Source organism: Tinamus guttatus, unplaced genomic scaffold (assembly GCF_059628265.1).
Source record: "Tinamus guttatus ecotype Peru unplaced genomic scaffold, ASM5962826v1 Tinamus_guttatus_pri_ptg000177l, whole genome shotgun sequence".
Taxonomy (NCBI): Eukaryota; Metazoa; Chordata; class Aves; order Tinamiformes; family Tinamidae; genus Tinamus; species Tinamus guttatus.
In genome coordinates, this window is record NW_028288711.1 from 310,893 (window position 1) to 331,305 (window position 20,413).

The 20,413-nt window shown below is 50.4% G+C and overlaps 1 protein-coding gene across 1 annotated transcript in view; it reads left to right on the forward strand.

Annotated features, from left to right (window-relative positions):
• The window catches only part of CACNA1B (calcium voltage-gated channel subunit alpha1 B), a 272,146-nt gene that overhangs the window by 108,700 nt on the left and 143,033 nt on the right, over positions 1-20,413 (forward strand). The window contains exon 7 of the mRNA XM_088523279.1: positions 13,965-14,068. Within this exon, the coding sequence (XP_088379405.1) occupies positions 13,965-14,068 (104 nt within the window). The remainder of the gene's footprint in view (positions 1-13,964; positions 14,069-20,413) is intronic.

A 20,413-nucleotide genomic window follows, 5' to 3' on the forward strand; every position in this document is an offset into this window, starting at 1 on the left:
AAAGAGATGAAAATCTCCCCAAAGAACAGCGAAATCATCAGTGCTGGCCAAGTGATGGAATCGCCAGCCCAAGAAGTTCACTTGCTGCTCGACGCCGTTACAGCATCCAGGGTGCAGGCAGCTCTCGCACACCCGGCAGCTGGTTTCCTACACAAAGAAATCAAGGCTGCCGCACACTTTCAACGTGTGCCAGCGTGGCCTGGAGTGCGAGAGAACAACAGAGCACTCTAGGCATTCCAAAGCAGGGATTTGGGGTGCTCTTGTAGTCCATGCAGGGACCCAAAGTGCCTGCGGCTGGATTCCCCTGCGGCGACGGCTGCGTGTGGGCTGGGCGAGCACTCGTCTGCCCCTCCATGCAGGGCTCGCGTGCCCGGTGGGCGCCTCTGCAGGGCTGCGGGACGCGGTGCTGGTGTGCGTGGTGCCGTGCTGAGCGGTGCCGGTGTGCATAGTGCTGCGCTGAGCTCCTCAGCAGCACAAAGTGGTACTGGTGTGTGCGGCGCAGTGCGGAGCGGTGCCGGTGTGCACAGTGCTGGTGTGTGCGGTGCCGGTGTGTGCGGTGCTGCGCTGAGCAGTGCCGGTATGCGTAGTGCTGTGCTGAGCTCCTCGGCACTGCGTTGGGTGCCAGCAGAAGGGCTAAAGGGATGCTGCGGAGAGGGAACTCACCACTGATGGTGGCGTGAGGCTGCTTTCCAGCGTCACCCAGCCCTTGCCCACGTTGTGTCCATGGGACACGGAAAGGTCTGCTGGAGCAGAGCTGTCCGGGGCCAGGCCACTGTCCTGTCCTGTGAGAGATGTGCAACAAGCTGCAAGCTGCAGCTTCCCTTTGGGAGAAGGGTGCAACATGGTTCCTTGGGCTGGCTCTCAGGAACTATCTGAAGGTTAGGAGTGGGAGACTGCGGCCTCCCTCCTGCTTCTTCCTTCATCAGATGAAGTTCCCAATGTTACAGAGACTTTCGAGACAGAAATTTTCAGTCCAGGTGGTTTTGTCAGCACCATGTTCTTGCTCTTTGTGGAGTTTCTTGTGCCAGAACCCAGCAAACATTCTGCTGCTCCCTCGTGGGAGGAAAATTGCCCAGTAGCTATGTGGAAGGCAGTGTAACTGCTTGTGAAATGAGAGAGACTGTACATCAAAGCCACGTTACTTGGTGTCTGGGCTGAAAAGTCCGGAGAAGGTGAGAGGAGCTCGTCCAGAAAGATTTCTAGTGTAGGAACTCAAGGTGCCAGAGAGGCAGCTGGCAATGGGCACGTGGCTGAGATTGCAACTGTCTGAGCAGTGTTCATCCCTCCTGCACCCTAAGACAGACGTTTACACCGTGTTTAGAGTGCCTACATTGGCATCACTTTGTTTTGTGAACTTGAAATTGGTGGTGGTGGAAGTACCATGTGCCGTGTAGCCAGATAAAGTCTATGTGCTCATTAATTTCCAGAAAGAGAAGTGTGTGAATCTGGAGCAAGGATCTTTCCTCCATATAACTGACTAGAGGAGAAGCTGGAGGGCGGTCTCCTTAGTAGATGAAATAGGAAAGTGGCCTAGTCTAAGCAGATCTGTACTCTGCACTGACCAGCTATTTTCCTGAGGAATGTGCACATGTAACACCCCACTGTTAACATTTTGTACAGTGTGATCAAGAATGTTGACTCATTTAAACAGTTTTCTGCTGTTGAGCATTTCTCGGAGGCTTTTGTCTGAACGTTTGGAGCCATTGCTTGAGGTATAAAGGCTTTATTTCTGCAGGAAGAATCTAGATGTGCATTTAAGATGATGATCAAGCCTATGCATTATTCTTAGGGCTGTCCGTTTGTACAACGATTTGGGGCATTGGTCCATGATTTCCTGTGTTCAAAGTCAGAAGATGACAGAGTATTGAATTCTTAGTGAAGTGTTCTGGGAGTCCGTCCATGTGACTGGCTCTGTCTTGCTGATGGAGGGCTATGGGCCATAGCGGCTGCTGAGTGGGAGGAAAAGTCTATTCCCCATCTACCTGCTAGACCGTCAAAATCCATACTTTGGTCTGCATGTATCTTTATCCTTCTGTAAATACTGCATGCATCCTTGAGCAACCAGACTGCACAGAGCTGTAAATATGTGGGTGTCTTTTGTCCGTTTGGGCCCAGCTGCTGTTCTTTGATGACAGCAGACACTGAAGCCCTGCTGATCGGCGCAGCAGTGTCACAAAGGCCATCGAGGTAGAACTGGATTTGTTCTACGTGTAACGTTACTTATCCCTGAGTCTCTTCAAGCCAGGAGTGACAAACCAAGCGCTCTCGCTTTCCAAGCATCTGCCGCCCGGAAGCAGTGCCCAGATTCCAAGGAACAACCTTCCCAAACTTCCCACCGCAGCGCTGGATCGGTCTCGGTGCTCACCAGGTGTAGGACCTTGACAGGGCTGTGTCCCCTTCTCAGAACTTCTCTGTACACCCAGAAAAAGAGAAACTGGGCAGATCACCTGGTGAGGATCCTGTAGTATTGGTTTTAATAACCGCTTATCTGAGCCGTGTTAGGTGAAATGACTTGATTTGCTCGGTTTTAACGATCATTTGATCTTTAGATTTATAATGACTAATGAACCCCAGGAAGGGAAGGTTTGCCATTCATTGGGAGTTGCTTAGACCTAATTCACACTCATAATTCAAGTCTCTAGCTATTTAAAAGAAAGAAGAGGTGAGATCAGCAACCAGTAGCAATAAGAGAGAGGTAGAGTCCCTTGGCCAGCCAGTAATTTCTGACAGGGAATTAAAGGCTTTCAGTACAGGCCAGGCGGGAGGCAGGCGTGCTCGGGAATGAAGCAGCTGAGTGAGTCCATGCGAGCTGGGGAAAGAATGAATTTTCTATCAAGAAATGTTGTTAGCATATTTACTCATTGGTTTATTGGTGCCATAAGCCTTTGGATCAAGGCATAAAATATCAGCATTTTCTCCTGTTCATTCTCCCCAGCGCTGTGTTTCTTTGGAAAGGATAAATAAGGCTGCAGAAAGGGAGAAACAAAGGGATGGATTTAGCTTCTATTTAAACTTGACCGAATTAACATTATCACTGCATGCAATGGCTGTACTTAAAACATGTTCATACATGGCTAACAGTATCCTAGCAAACCGCAAGTGCTGCCAGCTTTGAGGATTTTACTGCGAGGATTCAGGTTTGCGGGTTGGCTTTGAGCGTCTGGAGGCTTTCCTCCAAAATACCCTCCCGGAATTATAGCTCGCCTGCTGTCTCATTTGGTACATTCTAGCCCTCCTCATTGGGAGGACAGGCCAGACATTTTGAATCCTAAATTATCAAAAACCGAAGGGCTGATTTTCTGTGTACGTTTCCCCCTTTTCCCACCATTCATTTCCCCTGTTTGAGGCTTGCATTTGTAATTCCTGCCCCGCAGAAACGGTGTGGAGCTTTGCTCTTTGCTTCAGGGGTGGGAAGATCTCTCCCAGGCTGCCCTTCCCTCCGGGTTTGGATTGCCCACCCTTGACAAAAGCCCCTCTGCCTCCAGAAAGGCGTTTTCTCTGTTCAGTGCTGCGGGTGGATCTGCTTCGCCTTGTGGTCAGGGTAGCTGCGTTTCCGTTCAGGAACAAACCCTGCGGTCAGGCTTGCCGCCCAGGTGCCTTGTCCTGGATTTCCGAGCGCGCTGGGGTCACTGTTCCCAGCTGTGCAGATACTGGGGCCTTGGCAGCGGTGCTGGGGGCTGGCCCAGGAGGACAACCCTGCGGTCGCCCCAGAGCAGCGCCCAGGGCTGGTTTGTCACCGCTGCCAGGCACTGGGGTTTGCGCGGCCCTCGGTAGGGCAGGACTCGGTGCGCGCGCCAGGAGGCAGCTCTGCTGCACGGGGTTTGCTGCGACTGCTTTGTTTCATCCTTCCTAATTATTCTCGCTGCTGTAGCGATAATCAAGTGACAGTCGGACAGTTGCTTATGAGACTATAATGTGACAAATGAAAGTAAAATAAGAGATGCTTTCTTACCATTGCTTCCTTGCTTTTGGGCTATTTCCTGAGACAAACTGAGCATACTTGCCACGTTTTCAGGTGCAAGTAGCTACTGTGTTGATTTTTGCCATCCTTCGAATTCTCCTCCTCTGGGCAGCCTTTTGTGCCATTTCCAGTGTGGAAGCCTTATCTTCAGTATCCCAGGCTTCTTAGAGACTCGGGTGGGTTCTTGGTGCAAGGGAAAAGCCAGTGCCAGGGCTGCTGTCTCGCCCCTTGCCCTGCTCGGTAATGCGGGGTGACGAGGGCTGCCCCAGAGCAGTGACAGGGCCAGTTCGGCTCCTGCGGCGGTGCCTGCCCTGCGGGGTGCGCGGGGCCCCTCGTGCGCGCGGGCCGGGCACATCTTGCCCCAGCCGCTCGTCGCCTCCCGGGGGCGTCTGCGTCCCCACGGGGTTTGTGCCTTGGACCGCGGGGAGGTTTCAGCCCTAGTGGCTGCTAGTTTTATTTTTTTCCTTTTGTGATCTTATCTGCTTGGTTATCTCTACAGTGTTTGGATCTTAACATCGGCTCATTACTTCTGTGCTGCTGTGGGGCTCTGGCCCGGGACCAAACGAGGTGACATGAAACATCATGTTCAAGAGCCCCCGCGCTCTTTCCCCTTCATCTTGAGTTAGAGGCACAGAGCCAGGAGGTCTTTTATGTCGAGCTCTGGGAAAAGATTTTTATTCTATTTTCAGTGCCTCATTTTAATGGGGGAGTAATAGCAGCATCTGTCATTCTTTCCAAAACTTTTGCGAATGACCATTGACAGCTTCTCACCTCACAGACCGGATCTAAATAGGCTGAACGCTCCCCATCTCGATGGATACTGCTGGCTCCTGGAGGATCTGCATCCCACCCTTAGGACATGCTGGAAGCGGGGACGTGGGCCGTCCCGGCCGAGCAGCAGGCCCTGCGCACGGCTGCGCTGCAGGTTTGTCCAAAGGCAGAGTCTTGCCATGCCTGGGGCTCTCTGTGCGGTAATGAGGCTCTCAGCTCTTCTCAAGCTCATCATGCTTGTGGCATAAAGTGCTGGTCACAGGTTCTCAGTTACCTTGACAAAATCTGGAAGCATCATTTTTTGCTGGCAATATTTATAAAAATATGTCTGAGAATAGTAAATTCTCAGAGGGTCAGAATACTCCCCCCTCAGCACAGTGGCCAATTTATTAGAGTGATTTTTCTTCATTCGCTTTTTGTTTGCAGGATATAAAATATTCTGGATTTGATTTTGATCCTCTAAGTGAATAGCTGTGTGTTCTGCAACTTTGCACATGAAATGCCTGGGGTGCCAGGTGCAGGGGATTTTCCTTTTGGGGCAGAAAGATTATTTTTGTTTCAAAGATAGCATTAATTGTTGTATTGTGAGAATCAAAGGTCTCTGGAGATTCTTCATCTGATGGCCCCTGGGGAACCAGGAGTTATGAAGGGAGTCAAGTGCAGGGGGATTTGCACTAGGTGGACTGCTGCTTTCTTCAGCAGTGAAACTGGCTGACCTCTATCCCACCCCTTAACCGAAGCAAAAAGGTAGGTGAAAAAATTACCTATCTTCTGTGAGGTGAGAATCTTCCCAATTTCAGTATAAACGTGCAGTTCTGGAAGTTGAGCGCGCACCCCTCCAGACAAGCCCATTTGGGCAGATGCTGCACAAGGGACTTGAATGCCTGTGGCTGCAGTTCAAGGTAAGAAGGCCTGGGGGGGTTAGTGCGCTCTGCAAATGCCTTTCTTACCTTTCCTGCCCTCGGGCAGCAGCTCTCTCATCCCAAAGGACTACCAGAGCAGCATACCTAATCATAGTGTTCTTGCTACTTTGCAAAACACAATTGGGAGCTATCAGAAAAACACAGAGGTGTGATTATAACGTGGTACAGCAGGAGATCGAGACTCTTTTGTCCCTAATTAACTTAGTCTTCCCTCAGATGGAGCTCAGGGCTTCCCCAGATCCAGTCCAACCCTCCATTCCCATGGCTTCAAACACAGCAGGGAAGCCCCCAGCTAAGGAGTTCTTGTGTCCATCTCACACCACGTGTAAGTGGGCATAAACCCAGGATGCAATGTTTAAGCTTGATTCCAGACTTCTCTACAGCTTCCCTACGGACCTTCCCTGTGCAGGCTCGGGAGTACGTAGCATTGCGAGCGAGTGCGACCGGGGCTGATGTCATTATCCAGCCCGTTCCTGAGCCCTCCTCCCCCGGGGCGGGCGCGTGGGGCGGCTGCCTCCCTGGTGCTCCCCGTGGGCTGGCACAAGCCCTGGGCACCCGTTCACTCCTCACCTCTGCCAGTTTGATTTTGCTCAGAAGGGTCAACCACCAGCACGGCCCCAGCCCTGGCTGTCAAGTCCCTGCAGAGCTGAACACCAGCTGCTCTCTGCAATGGTCTGTAGCATCTGGAAGTCAGTAACCGAAGTCACTGCGCTGACTTTGTGCCAAGGTAGTATTAGATCTGGAACAGGCAGAAAAAACACAGTTGCAGATGGCTGTTTTGCAGTTGCTGATGTTTTGTCTGGTAAACCACCACACCAGGGCTCGAGATGCAAAACTTCTGCCCCTTTTTCTCCCACCTGACTGCTGGAAGCCTGGAAGTCGCCATCCTTCACGGGTCTGTGATGGCTTTTGCCCTCAATAAAGCTGGGGGTAGTAATTACAGTCTCCTCAATGGAGACTTCGGTGGTGCTTTGGGGTAAAAAGGGATGTAAAAGATTTTAAAGATGAAAGTTTCTTGTTAAAAGAAGCAAGAGGGAAAAGTAGAAAAAGAATGGAGAAAAATGAATATTTTGGAAGGGGGCTGGATTTTAACATCTCTTTTGGTAACTGAGAAAAAAGGAGCTATTGTAAAGCTCTGCTGAATGAGATTATGGCTTTCCCAGGGAGTGAGGAAGAAGCTGCACTCCTCCTTGAATGTCATCAGGTGAGAGCCTCAGGCACTATCTCCATGTGCCCTAGACCCATTTCTGAGGGTTTCATTATTTTAAGAACTTTACACAAATCCCTCCAGACCCTTTTTTTTTTCTCTCCAAAATAAAACAGGAGATACAAAAAAAAAAAAAAAAAAAAAAAAGGCAATTGAATGTCCCGCTGTACTCTAGGCATGAGATTATGTCCCTTGTTGGGGAACAGTGTCCTGTGCTCTCATCTGATGAAAACATTTGCCTGAAGTCCTGGCTTGGGCTGGGCAGGCTCCGCAGACTCTCCCCAGGGTTTCCGCTGCGCTAGTGCAGTCCAAATGCACTGAATGTTTCTTGTCCGACATAGGCAAGAATAGTCCTGCTGCAGTGCAGGCTGTTTAGCGGGCAGTGGAGAAAAAAGACGGGAGGGAGCAGCAGGCTGTTTAGTTACCAGTGGTCAAGTTGATAAGGAGCTAAATTGGATGTTGGCATTTTGCACGTAATAACCTTTTCATAGGAACCACAAAGAGCGACTATTTAGGGAGCTTATTGCAAAGGAAGAGGTTTAAGGAACAAAGATAACTGCAGGAAAAGGAAAAACCACAATGAAGAGTTTTATTCCTTCCCCAGCCAAGAGGAACCTGGTTCTTCAGAAATACAAGTCTGAATCTCTCACACCCCCTCAATAACTCGCCTGGGCGAGTGCATGGTCAGCGGCTTGCTGGTGTTCCCTGTCCTTCCAAGACCTTTTGAAACCCCTGTCCTGCAGAACTGTCTTCTATTGCTGGTTTCAGGGGAGCTGTGGGGTTGTCGCAAGGGACTGCAGCCTCGCAGCGCGTTTCTGGTTGTGCTTTCAGGGCAGCGCAGGGACCCTGCGCAGGCTGGGGCGCTCTGCAGGGCGACTGCGTGGAGCGGCTCCGTGCGCCCCTCGTGCCAGGCTCTCACCGTTCACCTCTGCTCTTGGGCTCCTTATGCTAGGAGCAGGAACAGAAAGAAAGAAAGAAATCAAACATAAATAGCCTTGCTAATTAGGAAAAGAAGCAGGGAGTGAATTGTGAAGAATCAGATGAAAGGTAAGCAGAGGTCACTACTCTATGCCAGTTTTCCCCAATGCAAAAGCCCTTGTCTAAGGAAAGATTGTATTTTAATTGCCCCAGATAAGTCAGGCTCTGCCACTGGTTAAATCAAATAAAAATGAGTAAACTTTAGGTATACTGTGCATTTTGATTAAAAACATGGTAAAGAACTAACAGTCTGTGGTGTTTATGCTGTGCCTCTCTCTGTTAAATTAGCTCCCTTGGTTATCGAACCCCAGCCTGGAAACATTTACAATAGTTTGTGCTAGCTCCTTAATTGCCTCTTTTTCATACTGTTGGAGAAGGTGCTGAGCAATGCGATGGCAGAATTTCTTCCTTCGAGATATGGGGCAATTGCCTCAGGATTTCTATGTCTGTCAAAGCAGCTGAAAGAAGAAACTTGTGTAAATAGCAAAGTGGCTCCTTGTTTAGACACATGAATCATTTTGTGCTTGTACTGGTAAAAATGTGGGATAATTCTAAGGGTAAATGGGAGTCTATCAGCTTGAAAGCCCAAACAGCCTTTTTGCTTATCTCGGGAAGCCCAGTTGGAAATTCCCAGGCAGTACCAACCAGCACTCTGTCCTGGGGTCTGATGACCAGGGTGGTGCCGAGCTGTGACTTGACACTTTGCTTCTGGAGATGCTGCACTTAGTGGTGGTGTGAGCAGATGCATTCGATTTTGTACTAGTACTGGTTTTGGAGCACGTACTTGGTCAGCTAATGGACTGGAATAAGGGCTTGTTCGAAGTTGCGGGTCACCCGAAGGCCTTGGGGCACTGGGGAGTGCTGTCGTACACTTGCGTGGGCATCACGTCTGCTGGAGGCAGCGTGGGGTTGTCCCCAAGCTTGGAGGGGCCCTTCCTGCAGGCCTGCACTAACCTCCTGAGCAGCACGGGTGAGGGCAAGTCACTCATAAAGGCTGTGCAATTTATAGCAATGGGGAGCGACTGCAGCCTCGATGCGGTAAGCTGCTTACACCAAAGTCAACGTGCTCACGTGAGGGTCTGGTGCAGCCTCGTGTGGGGATGTGGCTGGGCTCTCTGGGGCTCTGAGCATTCTGCTCCTGCCACCAGTGAGATGGACTGGATGTGGGGAGGAAGGCCAGAAGAGTGACTGTGTTGTGACCAGAAATGTGGAAAACAGCTGAAATACAAGACTTCAGTCTTTCTTTAGTGCTCACATTCACTGCCATGTGACCGTCCTTGAACAGGAGGCTCTGCTTATACCACCCAGCACATTCCTGTGGGGAAGGTCTGTGTTGTTCTGCTGCTTTTACCTTGCCTAAGAGGATTTAATCAGGTTAAACTCTTTAATAGGTTATTTGAATAGATTATTTAAGCATTATCCCTGCCTGTCTCACTCGGCCTTTGGTATACACTGAATGGTGTTGTGAGCAGCACAACATAGTGGCAGATCTTCTGTTGCCGTTCGCTGGGAAGAACCATTAGCTCCAGATCAGAGACCCTTCAGGTCTAAGGTACCTTTGGGGCATGGCCTTAGTGTTCAGTTCATGGGCTGCTGGGAAGTGGAACTCCGATATTTGGGAATGCCCCATATCTCTTGCCATACAAAATGTAGATTTAGGTCCTGTTGCAGAAGACAGGAGGAGTGAATGTGTGGCCAGGGGTGCTGTCTGCTCCATGGAAAGGGAAGGGAGGATTGCAGGGATTGCTCTTTGCTTTACTTGCTCTAATTTGCAGCCTCTATATCTCTGCAGACCTCGGATTTGTCACCCCATTGAACAGAGGCAGATATTTGCTGTGTGTAAACCAAAGTCACCCTGTGCACATCGGGCGTTACTGCTGCAGGCCGCGGTTGGGCAAGCTGAGGAGGTGCTGCGGGGACTCCCCTTGCTGGGGGCTGGTGGATCTTCTGTGGAGGCCGCCGTGTCTCCCTCGGTGGCTGCACTGCCGGGCCCTGTGCGCTGCCTTCCCGCCGAGCGAGCGAGTGCTCCCCCTCACCCCCGTCTGAGGCCGGGGTGCGAGGGGGATGCGGCGCATGGGACTCTGCTGGCCTCTGCTCGCTGCAGGAGAGACCCGTTCCGGGGTGGCACAGGCAGGCTGGCTGGTTCCGTGGGCTTGGGCGGCCCGGGTTCGGCAGGCTGGAGCGGCCTGTGTTCGGTTGGGCAGAGCGCCCCGGGTTCGGCAGGCTGGAGCAGCCTGCGTTCCGCTCTTGCAGCACTGAGATGCCCTAGGGACGTGACAAGCTCTGGGCACAGGGGTTGTGCGTCTCTATGTGCTCCGAGAAGCACAGGCCGTGTCTGCCAGGATTAGGGCTCCAGAAAGGAACGTAAAACATAGTATAAAAGCATTTTTGGTCTCTGAAGCCCATTGCAAATGGGAGTATATGGCTTTCAGGCTAATCATTTCAAAATATATATTTAAATGAATTAATTAGAAGAGCTGCTGTCCTGTTAACATAATGAGCAAGGGCCTAGCAGCTCTCTGGGTGTGAGGCACAGGAAAGTCTGAGGGGTCCCATCAGCCTTGTCTGTGGTACTGGCCAAGTCCCCCAAGGCTTGATTGCGGAAAATATCTTGTGCCTATTCGAGTGCACTCGCTTGTCTTTGGTTTTATGGCAGCTCGGATTATTAATCTCCCTGCAAAACAGCAGATTTTTAGCCTCTGCATGTGTTATAGATGACAGTCTTCACCTAGCTGTTTCTGCAGGGCCACGGTGCTGGTGACACTGCGTGAGGATGCTCTAGTTGTGCTAGATGCTTCAGGAAAGGGAGAAGGGGACTCAAAAGCAGCTGTGCAGAGAACTAGTATGTAAAGGTTGCCTCATGGTCATCTCCAGTTTTCCTTGGTGACCCAGGCACTCTGGCCCTGCAGAGGTGTCAAGGTGAACAAGCAAGCAGAGTCTCACAGAGGTGCTGTTGTGGGCTGGGTTGTGTGTTGTGGCAGAAAAAGAAAAAACAACAAAAAAAAGGCAACACATTTGGCTAGGTATTGTGGGTGCATCTCAGTTAAGTGCACCAGGACAGAGGATGGGAGTAGCTTGGAGATAACAGCAGGATGCTGCAGGGGAGGCCACGCAGCATGTCCTGTTGGCAGGACCGCCCCAGGGCTGGACTTGCTGACAGGGGTTTTCGAAGCCTGAGGTCGTTCCCTTGCTTTCTGCTTCCCCTGTGACCTGCAAGGTGTCTCTTGGGCTCTCCGTGCCCGGTTCCTGCATCCCAGCACTGCTTCCCTGGGTGTAGTATGCTGGCAATCTTAGCTGATGTGAGCTCCCAGCCTCGCTGCCTGGGGCACTTCTTGACCAAGGCTCCAGCAGAGCCCTGCTCCTACTGGGATTTCATCAGCTTTTCCTAAGCAGTAAGAGAGCCCGTGTGTGTCTTGATATAATTCCACCCCACCGTTACAAGCATTTTTTCTAATTCTTCCCTATTGAGTTAGACCTGTGGTCAGGATTAAGGAGCCCTGATGGTGAGCTGGACATTAAACCAATGCGTTATCTTAGCTAGAGCACAACATTGTTCTGTTCTGTTGCCTTAATGACCAAGCTGGGCTGCAGCTGGAGGTCCCGCTGCCCTGCTCGTGAGGAGCTGCCCAGCTCAGCCCTCGGGGCCCTTCCTGAGGGGACGAAGTTGGTGTCTCGGCAGCTCGCAGCTTTGGGGCGTTAAAACACCTCACCAGGGTGGAACTGGGGCCCTAAGTTGTCCTCAGCTTCAGGTCTGGGAGCCCTGGAAAGCAGGTCCAGGTCTGTGGAAGTTCTGCGTTCTCCAAAGTTTTCTGCTGACCCTGTTGCCTGCTGCTTTGTCCTCCAGCTTGTCCTGGACACCTGTGTGGGCGACAGAACAGACAGAGCGAGGCCTGGCCCTGCCCTGAGCAGAAGGCAGCATAGCAGGGCTCAGGGGAGGGTGCTTAATTAGTCGTATTTCAGCACATTTCATTTTAAAGGCTTTGATCATGGCATGGAATCGAGGATCTGTCGCCAAGTTTGGGCTTCAAACGAATAAATAAATGATAAACGATCATTTGGCTGTATTGAACCTCCTGCACTCGCATGTTTATGCAGCTTCCCCTCTCCCATCTGTTCCTTACTTTGGCTCTTCCTCTGTATTTTGGAGTGCCCCTCGCCAGATTGAGGGCAGCTCCCAGCCTTGCATGAAGGCTTCTGTCTTGGTCAGTGCAACGAGAATTAAATATCAGCCTCTAAATATATATATATATGTATGTGTGTATATATATGTATGTGTATATATATGTGCGTGTGTGTATCTATATGTATATGTAATGCTAGTTTTGCAGGTTAATCCCAAGCAAGCAGGCTGGGACTACACTAGGCCCTTTTTCTGTGTGTGTTGGGGAAGTGACGCTGAGGATAAGGGTCCTTAGCGCCCTGTGCAAGGGGAATAGGAGAACAGGCAGAAGAAATGTAGAAAAGCTGAAACAGGAGCAGATAAATGAAACGTTGAAGGCAGGAATGCTGCTGTGGTGCAACAACAGGTTTTGGAAAAGACAGTAAAAATTCAGTGCTGAGAGAAGGAACTGGACTGTTTTCTCCGTTTTTCTGCATTCTTGTTTTCCCAACCTGTTTTCTCTTCAAATTCTTTTGCTCATCTCACACTGGTTTTGCCTTTAGCAGTGTTGGTTTGTGGCTGGATTAGTTAGTTCTTGTCTTGGGTGACTCACTGATCAACTGACACAGAAGCTGCTGAATATGTTAGCTGTTTGGAGAAATGTTTGTCATGCATTTGAGCACCAGAGTCTGCTCCTGGAGGAAGGATATAGGCAGACAGGCACCGTATTAAAGTGTCTCAGAAAAGCTTTGTATTTCCATCAGTACGATAAGTGCTATCACCTGTAAAAAATACTCTGACTGCAGTCACTCTCTCTGCGTGTTGTCTCTGTGTATTTTCTTGGTGACATCTACATGTGCAGGGACGTTTCCAGGTGGCATAAGGAGCACACGTGGTTGGGATATTCGTGGCTGCATTTTAGGTTCTTTCCATGTGAATGTTCTTCTGCAATGTGAGTCTCACTTCCAAGTATGATTTGGAATACTGACTAAAAAGCACCCCGAATAATAAATAGGAGGCACCAATATCAATTAGAATTAATGTATTTTGTTGGAGTTGGTGTTTGTGAGTGCTTCTCTGCAGTCCCTGCTGCTCTCTGCAGTGCTCAGCTCATGATGGAGGAAGCGGGTTGTCCTCCAAGCCTGGAGGAGGAGGAGGGGCAATGAGAGGCCTTTGGCTCTCTCATTTTATTTTGCTCTTTGCCTCTCATGTCCCACACCAGCCCCTTCTGAGCTTGCTGCATTCCTCGCTCCAAAGCGAAGAATTTGCATTTTTCTAGGTGGCTTCGGTAATGGCCATGTGGCGTTTTACTTTTCAGCACTTCCTTAAAGAGCTCTCTTGTGGTTGATGAATGCAGAAACTTTGTCATAAACTAAAGCAGCCTCCCCTCCCCTCCCCTTAATCTCCACTGTTGCTTACTCAGCCTGAGATGGGTTTTGATGACACAGCCCCGAAGTGCTGAGTAAGCAGATGTGAAATTGCAGTTGCTCTAAAGATGCCTCCTTTTCTTGCAGACTTCTCATCTTCTGTTCCCTGTGTGCACACAGATTTTGGGCAGGGTGCCATGCACTGCCTTAATTGCAGCACAGATTAGCGGAAGCTTGTGGCTGCCTCCCTTGTTGTGTCTCAATTCAGATGTAAATACAACCCTGCTGCTTGGCACATGCCAGCTCAGACTTGAGGTGGGGAGGGAGGAGGCCGGGGCAGAAGCTGTGCTTCTGCATGGAGGTAGTCATTTAAAATGGGGTTTTGGCCCCCCGGCAGGGCTGGTCTGGATCTGTAGAATTAGAGAGGAGACGTTCTGGAGCCGCTGGTGAGCTGTGGTGCAGACAGTTGGATGCTCAGCTTGCTTCCTCAGGTCTTCTGCTGGTGCCCATAGCAAAGTAGAGCATCAGTGGTGAACAGCCCTATGGAAATCTGAGAGGAATCTCCTGTGGCCTCTGCCCTGCATATTCTGTATTGTGTTTTGCCTTTGAAGTTGGTTCATATTTGCTTTCCTCTCTCCCCTTCTCTTTCTATTTTCAGACAAATGATGCTGCAGGAAATACATGGAACTGGCTTTACTTCATCCCTCTCATCATCATTGGCTCTTTCTTCATGCTCAACTTGGTGCTGGGCGTCTTATCAGGGTAAGGCACTAATGGTTTGCTTGTTTCCACCTGCATAAAAAAAATGGAATATGTGATAATTTAGTATGTGGAGAGGATGTAGGTGAAAAACAGGAAAGGGGGTGACACCCCACACTATGCACTATCTCCCTTCACACATTTCCTACCACTTCTTTCCTTGCTAAGGGATACTTCTGTAAGATTATAGAGCCACAGGATAAGCTGCTGACAAATCATTGAGATGATTCTGAATACAGACCCCATAGTTCTGTGGACATTGTGTAATTATAGAGATTGGGGCTGTGCTTACTCCTGCCATGTCTTGAAACCCATTACGATTCACTGATGTTCATATAAGAACTTTATTGCTGGGGTTGGACTTCAGAGTCTTCATAATGCATTTGGTCCAACTGCACAGCATGACGAGGTGTGAAGCAAATGTGAAGCTCAAACAAAAGAAGATTAAAAGTTTTTTTAAAAAAAAACGGACAAAAAAAACCTAACAAACTTACAGCTGTTTAAGCCGATGTCTGGACTTTGGGGACATATTGGTGTCTTGCTGTTGAAATCCCTGGGATCAGGCAAGGATGCACTGCTCTTCGCGCATGAGTTTTGGGTTCGGGCCATTGTGGAGACCAGGCTGCCAGGTTTGAAGCCTAGCTGGAATGTCCCCAGCATCTGTAGAAATTTGACTTGGATTTAACAGCCTGAGTCATCTTAATGGTTTGCAAGCTCATACATTTGACATCTCATTTCACACCCAATTTCTTCCAAGCCCATCCAGGTGTATGTATAAAGATGTAGATTCACTTCTGGCTCTTGGAAGCTTGGAAAGATAGAAAAGAGTGAATGTTCCTGAGTGGTAAAAGCCCCTTAGTGTTTCAGCCTTTGCTCTTTAAGTTATCAGAGTAAGAAAAATGTTTTCAAAGAACAGATTCATATCCAGTTTTCTTGTGCTTTGAGGATGAGAGGCCTAAACAAAATATGTGAGTGGAAGAGCAGGGAAGCAGCGAGCGGTGGGAGGCGTGCTGGTCCGGGAGAGGATCCGCGAGCAGGCCTCATGGTGAGCTGGTCCGTCAGGCCAGGCAGAGTGGTCATGGTGGGTCAGTGTTTTGATGGATCAGTGTTGTGGGAGACTCCCTGCCGCAGGGCATGGAAGCACCAATCTGCAGACCCGACCCCTTGTCCAGAGGGGTCTGTTGCCTGTCAGGCCTCGAGTAAGGGACGTCACGGAGACGCTGCCACGGCTTGTCCAGGCACCTGACTATTACCCCGTTACTGTTTCATGTGGGCACTAATGACACCACGGGGAAACTGAGTAACATCAAGCGAGATTTCAGAGCCTTGGGGATGGCAGTCAACGTCTGGGAGCCCAGGCTATGTTCTCCTCTTTCCTGCCAACGAGGGGAATGGGTATGAGGAGGAAAAGGTGGATATTGCAGGTTAAAAACTGGCTGCACTGCCGGTCTGGGCAACAGCGTTTTGGTTTCTGTGACCATGGGACTCTGAGGATCACCAGCTAGTGGGGAATGATGAGAGCCACCTCAGCAAGAGGGGCACGTATTTCTGCCAGCAGGTTGGTCAGCCTGGTTAGGAGGGCTTTAAACTAAGCAAGAAGGGGGACGGGGAATGTTACATGGCCAGGGCAATCAGTGGCATGCAGCCAAAGCCAGAAAGTGTCCAACAGGAGTATGGTAGCGGGGAAGTGAGGATAGGAGATGATTATAGGGTCCTCTTTCACCCCTCCTGGGAAACCTGCGGGCGTGATTACTTCCCTGAAATGCCGGTATGCCACTGCATGGGGAATAACCAGGAGGGGCTGGAGATCTGTGTGCGCTCCCAGGGTCGTGATCCCATCGCAATTACAGAGACACAGTGGGACAGCTCCCGTGACTGCAGCGCTGCCATGGAAGTCTGTGTGCTCTTTAGGAAGGACAGGCTGGGAAGGCGAGGTGGTGGAGTAGCTCTTTATGTGAGAGAGCAACTGGAATGCATGGAGCTCAGCCTGGGTGAGCGAGTTGAGAGCTCATGGGTAAGGATTAGAGGGCAGGCTAATGTGGAAGACACTGTGGTGGGTGTTTGCTACAGCCCACCTGATCAGGATGAGGAGGTTGATGAGGCCTCTCCAGACAGCTGGGAGTAGCCTTATGGTCACAGGCCTTGGTTCTCAGGGGAACTTAAACCACCCTGACATCAACTGGAAAGACAATAGAGCCAGGTACAAACAGTCCTGGAGGTTTCAGAGAGGGTCTAGAGGAGAGCCACGAAGATGATGAAGGGACTGGAGCATTTACCATACGAGGAAAGACTGAGCGAGCTGAGCCCATTTAGTCTGGAGAAAAGAAGGCTGAGAGGAGATTTGATCAACATGTTCGAGTACCTGAGGGGTGACTGTAGGGAGGATGGGGCCAGGCTCTTCTCCGTGGTGGCCGGTAACAAGACAAGGGGTAACGGGTGTAAGTTGAAACCCAGGCAGTTTCACCTCTGTATGAGGAAGAACATCTTTCCTGTGAGGGTGCCAGAGCCTTGGCACAGGCTGCCCAGAGAGGCTGTGGAGTCTCCTTCTCTGGAAATCTTCAAAAGCCCCTTGGGTGCCGCCCTGTGCTGTGTGCTCTGGGTGTCCCTGCTGGAGCAGTGGGTTGGACTAGATGATCTCTGGAGGCCCCTTCCAACCTCAACCCTTCTGTAATCGTGGATGATAACTTTTTGACACAGGTTGTGGAGGAGCCAACGAGGAGAGGTGGCTACTGGACCTTGTACTAACAGATAGAGAGGGACTTGCTGGAGATGTGAAGGTGGGGTTAGCCTTGGCAGTAGTGACCATGGGCTGGTTGAGTTCAGGTCCAACGAGGAGGAAGCAGGGCTGTAAGTAGCTTTGTAACCATGGACCTCAGGAGGGCCAATTTTGGCCTCTTCAGAAACCTCCTTGGAAGAATCCCATAGGCTTGGGCCCTAGAAGGAAGGGGAGCGCAAGAGAGCTGATTAGGATTCAAGCAGCACTTTCTCCACACTCGAGACTGGTGTATCCCTATGAGCAAGAAGTCAGGCGAGGGGGCTTGTATGAAGGCACGGAGTGCTCCCTCAGCAAGTTTGCTGATGGTACCAAACTGGAAGGAGCAGCTGATACTCCAGAGGGCTGCACTGCCATCCAGAGGGACCTGGGCAGACTGGACAACTGGGGGGTGAAAAACCTCATGGAATTCAACAAGGCCAAGTGCAAGGTCCTGCACCTGGGGAGGAATAACCCAGACACCAGTACAGGCTGGGGACTGACCTTCTGGAGGGCAGCTCTGCAGAGAAGGACCTGGGCGTCATGGTGGACAAGGTGACCATGAAGTAGCAGTGTGCCCTCATGGCCAAGAAGGCCAATGGGATCCTGGGGTGCGTTAAGAAGAGCGTCTCCAGCAGGTCGAGGCAGGTGATCGTCCCCCTCTGCTCAGCCTGGTGAGGCCACATCTGGAGTATTGTGTCCAGTTCTGGGGCCCCCAGTACATGTGGAGCCGCTGGAGAGAGTCCAGCGCAGGGCCACAAGGATGATCAGGGGCCTGGAACATCTGCCCTATGAGGAGAGGCTGAGGGAGCTGGGCCTGTTCAGCCTGGAGAAGAGAAGGCTGAGAGGGGATCTAATCAGTGTCTATAAGAACCTCAAGGGAGGCAGTGAGGAGGATGGTGCTGGCCTCTTTTCAGTGGTGGCCACTGATGGGACTAGAGGAAACGGCCGGAAACTGAAGCATCAAAAATTCCACAGGAACTTAAGGAAAAAGTTCTTAACGGTGAGGGTGACAGAGCACTGGAACAGGCTGCCCAGAGAGGTTGTGGAGTTTCCTTCTCTGGAGATCTTCAAAACCCAGTCGCAGTCCTGTGCCACGTGTTCTAGGTGACCCTGCGTGTGCAGGGGGGTTGGACTAGATGACCTCTAGAGGTCCCTTCCAACCTTAACCATTCTGGGATTCTGTGATAATGCCGATCCAAAGCTGTTCATCAGGCAAGTTGTCATAGCAGAGGCTTTGCAATGAGCCACTTTGTGGCCCTACTTATCCAGCGTATTGTCTACCCAAAGCCAGGTGGTTTGGTGCATAGTTCACCCACCTCGTTCCAGCATGGCTAGCCCGTGTTGGCTGGAATGATACTTGCAAAGTAAGACAAAGCTCAGGTGCTCGTAGTCACCTGTTCTGTCATGCTGGTTTCAAGGCTCTTCAGTGACCGAGGGATGGCGACCTCGATCTTCCTCTCCTGAGAGCTCCTTGTTACTGGGGCAAGATACAGATAAAATGTAAGTGCATATATTTTGTAAAAATGTAAGTGTATATATTTTATAAAAGATGCAGCTCTGTGCATTAGGTTTCTCTTTGGTACTGGTAAGGATAATTACATCTCCTCCCCAGAGGAAAGCTTTGAAATACCATTTTACACAGTGGTGTGTTGTCCTTAGCAGAAGTAATTGCAGGGGAGAGATCAACACGATGGCACAGACCACGCTGACCGCATGGTTCAGCAGGGTCCCCACGGGCTCCAGGCACTGAGGAGCTGAAGAAGGGGGCTGTATGTGAAATGGTCAGTGAGGGCAGGACACCAGCCTGCACCTCTGGAGGCAGCAATTGTTGCCACTGCCTTCTCCGCAGCACAGCATTTTGGAAAAGAACACGTTTCTGCTGGACACAGTTCTTTGCATTCGTTTCTGTTCGTGGAAGTTTTGATCATAAATAAAACCACAGAGCAGAGATCAATGGCGAACACCGATACTGTAGGGTAGAATTTCCCCCGGGAACTTACTGCAGTCCACCTTAGGGTGACAGTGTTGGTTAGCTGCTTCTCCCATGGAGATCCCCAGAAATATCCCACCTTCCTGTTTCTGTAGACCAGTGTTGGTTTAGGATTAGGGCTCCGTCTCCTGTGTTTGCGTTCCTTGCCTGGCGTCAGGGAGGTATAGATTTCTGAAGTAGGTAAAGGGACATTATCGCAGTTTATGGCAATACAAGTAGTCTAAAATGGTAACTAAGGTACTGAGCTTCCTATTGACACGAGCTCATACCCTTCTGTGGTTATTTTTGAAGCCATGTCAACAGTGTGCAGATACCTAATAAAGGTGGCTTTAGCTCCAGGGCTTATCTGTTTGAATAGTGTAGACAGATTGAACTGCTTGGGTTTCTGAGTCCCATCCGCTAGCAAGATATGGGAGCATTTGCATTGCAAATGTTAAGGAAGAGAACATGGCTACTTTAAAATAAAGAGCAAACATCTAGTGCCCCTCTCCCCCCAAACTTTTTTTTTTTTTTTTGAGGGGGAGGGAAGCAGGGAGACACCTGGCAGGGAAATGTATAAATCTTTGAGTGTTGGTAAAATCTTAGTATAAAAATAACCCAAAATCTTGGGTCACAGTTGATAATGCAGCATCCTCTGAATATGTGACTGAAGATGTAGTTTCAAGTACATCGGCTCTGTGATTCAGCCTGAAGGAGACTCTGCCTGCCATGCAGTCTGCCCTGTGCATGCTGATCAAAGCGTGGCCAGTGCTCTTGTAATCGGCTGCTGGTGGTTAAATACCCTCCTGGACTGGCTTTCCCTGCCTCCTGTTCCTCCTCGATGCACGCGCCAGAGCCCGGCTGCCAGCTGCACCCGCCGCTCGTCATGGGGCTGGTGGAGTGCTTGGCTTTCCCAGCGTGGATTGTTCTGTGGCCTGCAGAGTTCCTGGGAACATCCTTTATTGTGGGGGTGCAAGCAGGGATGTTATTTTGCCTCACCAGAGATGTGGGCTAGGACAGGTGCTCTGCCACAGCGGCTCCCTTCCAGCCTCAGCCCACCAGTGTCTTTCTTCTGTGGGCTGATGAGGTTAGGGAGTTCTCTCCTGAGATGCTTGACCTGGGTATTAATTTTGCCTGGTTATGAGCCCAGTGGCTCTGGATGATGCATTTGTGACTGTCTTGGTGCTTTGGTTTATAAGGAGCAAAGAGAATAAATGTTGCTGTGGGATGCTAAGAGGAAGGTTACTTAACTTAGCCTTAAAATAAGTTTCATCCTGTGGTGGGGAGTGGAGAGGGTGGCGAGATGGCAGGAGGCCTGGCCGGAGAGGGCAGCACACGAAGGAGGATGCTATTGAGCTCTGGGAGCCTCTGTCTCTTGAGGGTGAAAAATGCTGCTGTTATTTATGGTAAATGGTAAATAGGGTAAATATTTATGGTAAAACCAGAGATATTTCTGGACCAGCCAGTAAAGAGCAATGATCTTCTGTGAGGTTTACTCATGTGGCTGCAGTAACGAAGTGCAGGGAGGCACGAGCGTGACCAGCTGGCGTCTTCCCTGCTTGGGACTGCCAGTGCTGCCCAGATCCGCTCTGTCCGGAGATGCGCGAGCAGCATCCTGCCGCGG